Source organism: Telopea speciosissima, chromosome 5, assembly GCF_018873765.1.
Source record: "Telopea speciosissima isolate NSW1024214 ecotype Mountain lineage chromosome 5, Tspe_v1, whole genome shotgun sequence".
Classification (NCBI taxonomy): domain Eukaryota; kingdom Viridiplantae; phylum Streptophyta; class Magnoliopsida; order Proteales; family Proteaceae; genus Telopea; species Telopea speciosissima.
Window position 1 is genome coordinate 26,032,362 of NC_057920.1, and position 6,323 is coordinate 26,038,684.

Below are 6,323 nucleotides of genomic sequence, written 5' to 3' on the forward strand. Positions count from 1 at the left end.
GTATGCTTTCTTAAATGAAAACATTGACAATTTGTATACCTATTTGTTAATAATCTTCATATTGTGTTGAGAGATTTGAGGGGTCTGTTTGCGAACAATTTCCTTTCCCATGTTTAGAATCCGATCATGCACACATAGCCTATTACCTTCATTAGTTATTACCACAGTCCTTTTTTCTAGAAGTTTAAGTCCAACTTTTCCCAGCATAGTGCAAGCATCTAGAATTATAATTGCAATGTCTTTGTCCTTTCCAACGAAAAAGATATATCAAGGAATATGGTTTGGTGAAATCATCTAATTATTGCACCCAGAAAAAAAAAAAGAAAAAGAAAAAGAAATCATCTAATTATAATACATTATAGGTTAGAAGTTTTTCTAAAATCTGATCATTGGGTATCTTTCTTAATTTCTTCAATTCACTTTCCCACTCAACTGGACTTCTTTTGTATAGATGAGAACCCAAAATTTCAAGCGCTAATGGAAGGCCCCCTGCATAATTTATTACATCATTAGAGAGTTGTACATAGTCTTCTAATGGATCATCTTGTCGAAAAGCATGCCAACTGAAAAGTTGAAGGGATTCAGTCTGATTCATTGTCTCGACCATATATTTTTTGTCCACCTCTAGTCTATCCAGCAAATGTTCGTCTCTAGTCGTTAGGATGATTCGACTTCCTGGACCAAGCCAACCATGCCCTCCAACCAATTTATAGAATTGTTCCGTTTCATCCACATCATCGAGAACAATAAGAACTTTTTTACCGCATAGACGTCCTTTGATAAAATTCATTCCTTCGTTCTTATTGAATTTGTCTACGTTTTTCCTCTTCAAGACACCAGAGAGAAGCTGTTGTTGTAAGAAAGCTAAATCCTTCTTTCTAACATTAGCAAGAAAGTTGCTACCTTCAAAATTTTGAAAAATGACATTAAAAGCTGCCTTCGCTATGGTTGTCTTACCTATTCCACCAGAGCCGTATATCCCTATGATGCAAACATCATCGGAGTACATGTCAAGCAAACATAATAGCCGCTCAATGTGGGAATTTAACCCAATTGGATATTCTACAACATGCAAGCATGACTGGCTGAACAATATTGTAAGCACTTCACTAACAATTTTCTTTATCAACTCCACGTCATGCCCGACCATTCTGATACAAACGAAGACAAAAAAAAAAATAAAAAATGTAGAATAAAACTTTAGTTATTGAATCAAGAAGGCTTCAACTATAAGGAGGCATGAACTAAATTTGAATAAGTTATTATAAAAAAAAAAAAAATAAAAAAAAATAAAATGAGAGAGTGAGTAAGTTTATTAGTTAATGTTATACTAATATTGGTAAAAGGATTTTGGTTCAACACTACAAACCATGATGCTTACAATAGATGAGTTTTTATCTACATGGAGGGCTAACTTGGGGTAGATCCAAAATGGTCTAAATTATGATGGTTAAATTTGAGTGTGTCTATAATTTCTATTTTCACCAACTTTGATTACATCAAGGTTTCCTCAGGATGCTGAAGTTTTTGGTATACGGAAGGAGTTGGAACATGTGGAACACCAGAAAAATATCACCTCAATTTGTCTGCCCGTCAATTTCCTCAATTTCCTCTAATAGAGGGAGGTGGATCCCACTCCGAGCAGTGTGTTCGGGCAGGGGGTAAGGTGGTCATTTCTATCCCCCTGTTAAATGGAATTGAGGAAATTGGGCGATAAGCAAATTGAGGGGATAAAACACCTCAACTTGGAGATCGGGGAAATTGGGTGTACAAGCATTGAAAGTCTTCCACTCTTACCTACCCCTAAGGTTTCTTGGCCTAAGAATTTAGGTGGTCACCTTTTGAACATTTCCAATAGGTTAAAAGGAACTCCTATTAATGTAACTTCATCTGCAACGGTGTTATCGTTTTGTTCTTTTCTCTCCTACTTTGCCTGTTCATAGGTATTCTTTTGTGTACAAAAACCCTTGTATATTTTAATTGTTAATTTTATTCTCTATTATAAAAAAAAAAGTTTCCTCAGGATGGGCTACCTACAAGTTTCAGTCTTTTTTTTTGAGATTTTTAAATTTCTAAAGACCAAAATATTTTTAAGGTTCAGTCCTTTCTAGTTTCTTTGTCTAAGCTTAGAACTTTGATGTAATTTTTTCTTTTTCATTCCTAGATCTAATGTAATTTAACATTTTTTATTTTCATCCCCTTCTTACATTGGTGTAATTCAATGTGTTGATTTAAGTTTAAGGCTGAAAATTTTCCTTCACTGGTTCAAGTTCAAGTTCTACACAAACTAAATTTTTTAATCTTCTGATTTTATTTTTATAGTTTAGTTTTAATGTTCTCTTCATCAACCCCCTCTCTTTTTATCGATTTTCCCACGGCTAACTAAACCCTCAACTCTTGGGGTAGGATGAAGCCATGAAAAAATGATGAGTTGATGATTTACATGCTTGTGTATTAATAGACATATTCATTGTTTGGGCTTATAATTATTGACCGCCGCATTGTGCATGTCATCCTAATGGACTATATACAATATTGCCACCATAACCATTGTAACACCATTCATATTCATGATTTTTAAGATCTAATTGTGTATTGAATGTGTACTACTCATAGGAGTTAGCCCTTTTCGCTGCATCTCCTATAGACCTAGACCATGATATATGCAATGCTTTGATGTGTTGATCATTGACTTATCCTAACCTTGTGGTGGATTCCATCTCCAAGAACCCATCTCAATTTCAATCTACCCATCTTATTTTTTTACTTTTTGTGTTAATTCTGTTTACCCTAGTTTAGCCTAGTTTCTTAATTTGATAGTTGATCTTGGTATTTTTTTTAGATTAAATTTAGAGATATAAATTGCTTATTGAGTACACTTAGCCTATATTGAGAGTAAAGATTTAAGTAACCCGACCTCCCTGAGTTTGATCCATAACTACAGCTGATACTGTACGTTTGCGATTATTTTTCTTATCAAACATATTTTAGCTTTAATCTATAATTAAAATTTTTTTTTGTTTTTTTGCTTCAATCACTAACTTATTTCAATTTATTTATTAAGTCATAATATATATTCCCTTTACTCAACTACTTAATGACTTTTTGTTTCTATAAACATTCTAAAACCTGGCCTGCCCAAGGACCCATTGTGAAGCAAGGTAGGGACAAGGTTGTTGTTCTATGACAGATCGAAATCGATCAACATATCTAAGGCCCTATAGGCTGGGTTGGCTAGTCAACTGGTTTGATTAAAAATGATTTTATGAAATTCTATTAAAAGGCTGGTGGGCATTGGATTTTTTACTTTTTAGTGGCAATTACTATCACTCCCCTACACGTACTTAGCCTATATTTACTAAACTCTCCTATCTTAAATTTCTTAATTCTCTGATACTCCACTGCTTTTAAACTTTTACATCTCCTTCTCCTCTCATGTGTTTAAATGCCTAGATTGTCCTTCCTTTTCACCTGGTTACCTGCTAATCTATTTATCTATTCTTACTGAGTAGCTCACAAGTTATTTTTACTAAACCAAGAAAAAACCAACCGATTAACAAATTAGTTTTTACCGATTTCAATGGATTTTGGAAGTAGAGTTCCATCATGCCAAGATCTGAAACTCCTTCCATCATACCTCCAATTAGTACGATCGGGCAATTCATTTGAGACCAAAATTTGGACACATTTCAGTACTTCTTCATTTATATACATGGTTAAACTTTGAAAGTCTTGAAGTTATCTTTATCCGAAAAGGAATTAAAATGGTTTAATCATGGTTCCAAGTATTGGTATAGTATCAACATATCGACCAATATGTATCGGTATTGACCTCCTGATATGAATCGAGTAGATCGGCTAAAAAGTGATTCAAGACCGTAATTACTATATATTGGTGTCGACTTGATTCGACTTGACTTGATTCCAATCGATCCATTTCAATACTACATTGGTATCGGCCAAGACTAATACAGGAGCCAATACACATTGAAGGCTGCACAAATGAAGGAAAAAAAAAAAAAAAAAGACGTACCTAGTGCACGAGGCTCCCGCCACTGTGGGGTCTGGGGAGGGTCATAATGTACGTAACCTTACCCCTGCTTTCGCAGAGAGGCTGTTTCCAGACTCGAACCCATGACGTGATCGACCACTTGGTCACAATGGAGCAACCTTTACCGTTGCACAAATGAAGTTGCAAGAATTCATAGGTGGTCCGTGGCCTATCAAGGAATTCCATAGATTTAGGCAGTGTTTGGTTTGCATTCTTGGTCAATAATGCATTCCAAGAAATCGAGCCAAACACATTCTTAAATCATTTACCCATGATCTTAAGCATATGGAATCACTCTCTATTAAAAATATATTTGTTATCTCATCTTCTCAACCTCAACATTTTATGGGTTGGGAGCACCCCAATCCATAAAACCGATACGATACGGGATCAATCAGGAACCGATATTGATCTCCACTGATACCGATACCGATTCCTCAAACCACCATGCTAGCTAGTAAAACAAATAACTGATGATCAAAGGATTTGATTGATTAAAGACTTACCCATTATCTTGATGCCACCCTGACAAACTTGCAGCTTCTTTGAGAACTTCTCTCCACTTCACCACCTTCCACATCTGATTCTTGAAACGCTGTTCGTGTTTCTCGAATGCATCTCCATAAGCGTTCCTCTGACTCCCGACATCCGATGGATCCACCTTGTAGAAAACAGGAAGAATCCTTTGTGGGGTTAGGGTAGTTCTAGTGCACTCAATTATCTTCACCAGCTCATCAAGGCACCAAGGCGAAGAAGCATAATTCTTAGAGAAGACAACAATGGAAATCCTAGAACCTTGGATTGCTTCCATCAATTTAGAAGAGATATCCTCTCCTCTGTTTAGCTCACTGTCGTCTCTAAATGTGCGAATACCATTACCTACTAACTCGTTAAAGAGGTAACCGGTGAAGTTCTTGCGAGTATCATCACCACAAAAACTCAAAAACACATCATACTTATTCATCTTTGAGACCGCGATACAATAGCTAGAGAAGAGAGAGAGAGTATAGTGCTCTCACCTGCATTTATAGAATTAGAAACAACTCAATCAGATTCAGAGTATTCTGACAAGGGTGGAATGGTCAATATTGCGCCTCCCCTTGTTAGGGGCACTAGGAAAAATGGACCAGGTAGGGAATTGCAGGGGATAAAGAACAGGTTATCGTTGCTTCCATAGTCCACACTATAAATCCAAAATAATCATGGTTTTAGTGCACAGTATCGGAACGGGTATAGGCAAACCACAAAACTGATATGATACCAATATGGTATCGGCCTAAATCGGCTGTATCAAACAAAATTACCCTTTAATTTCTTTAAAAAATGAGTTTTTTGATCATTTTACCCCTTGTCCGTACCATGCTACCGATATAATATCAACGGTTGGCAAAACCGATACGTATGTTGATACGATACCGATTCTTAGAATCATGATCCAAATAGACAATTTGGGAGTAGGTTCCAAAGTGTGTGTGATCTTTTTTTTTTTTTTGATAAAAGTTTACAAAGTCAACGTGACATTAAATAACATAGGCCCCAATAATATATATTCCTGCGAGGCATTATCTCAGTTTTTCAAAAATTTTTTTTTGTATTTTTGGGGAGAAACAACCTTACCGGGCGAGCTCCTCTGTCAGGCATATTGACTCAGCGGAATTTACGGGTCTACTGTCGACCTCATGCATCCGGCTTCTCTCCAACGACCTGATATCCCTTCCTCCAAGGAGTGAAATGACAGACCTACCCCTGCCCGACAACCCTATTACGCATATTTGACTCAGCAGAATTTACAGGTCCATTGTCGAGCTCCTCTGTCACGCACATGGTTAGTAATCTCAGATCGGATCGGCCTATTTCGGTCGGATTGGATCGGTATCGGTTGGGGCCGATCCCTATGTTAGAGTGATCCTGATAAGGTTTTGTGAATCGGTAATTGGATCAAATAACTTGATTGAATCAGGCGATCCGATCACATACATATTACTTGCAGAGAAGGTTTTAAAACCATATTTTTACCTCCGTTCTTCGTCTCGAGCCTATCAAGTTGCGATTCACAGATTTGAGAGCCTCAAATCTTCGAGAAAAAAAAGTAAGGGGGGGGGGGGGGAGAGGGAATCTTATTGTTTTTGAATGGAAAATCAAGTAAGAGAATATTTAATTTCATGTAAACATAAATCTACTTAAGGTGGTTAGGGTTTTAAAACCCAAAAGTTACAATTCTTCTTCGTCTTAGCCATTCATGCCCTGATTTGGAGATTTGAGAGTTTCAAAT

The 6,323-nt window shown here is 36.5% G+C and overlaps 1 protein-coding gene across 1 annotated transcript; it reads right to left on the minus strand.

Annotated features, from left to right (window-relative positions):
- Positions 1–336: 336 nt before the first annotated feature.
- Positions 337–5,015, minus strand: LOC122662916 (disease resistance protein Roq1-like). Its single transcript, XM_043858616.1, has 2 exons — positions 4,558–5,015; positions 337–1,151 (listed from the first exon to the last, which is right to left on the minus strand). The coding sequence occupies exons 1-2, from the start codon at positions 5,013–5,015 to the stop codon at positions 347–349; spliced, it is 1,263 nt and encodes a 420-aa protein (XP_043714551.1). The 3' UTR covers positions 337–346.
- Between the last annotated feature and the right edge of the window lie 1,308 nt (positions 5,016–6,323).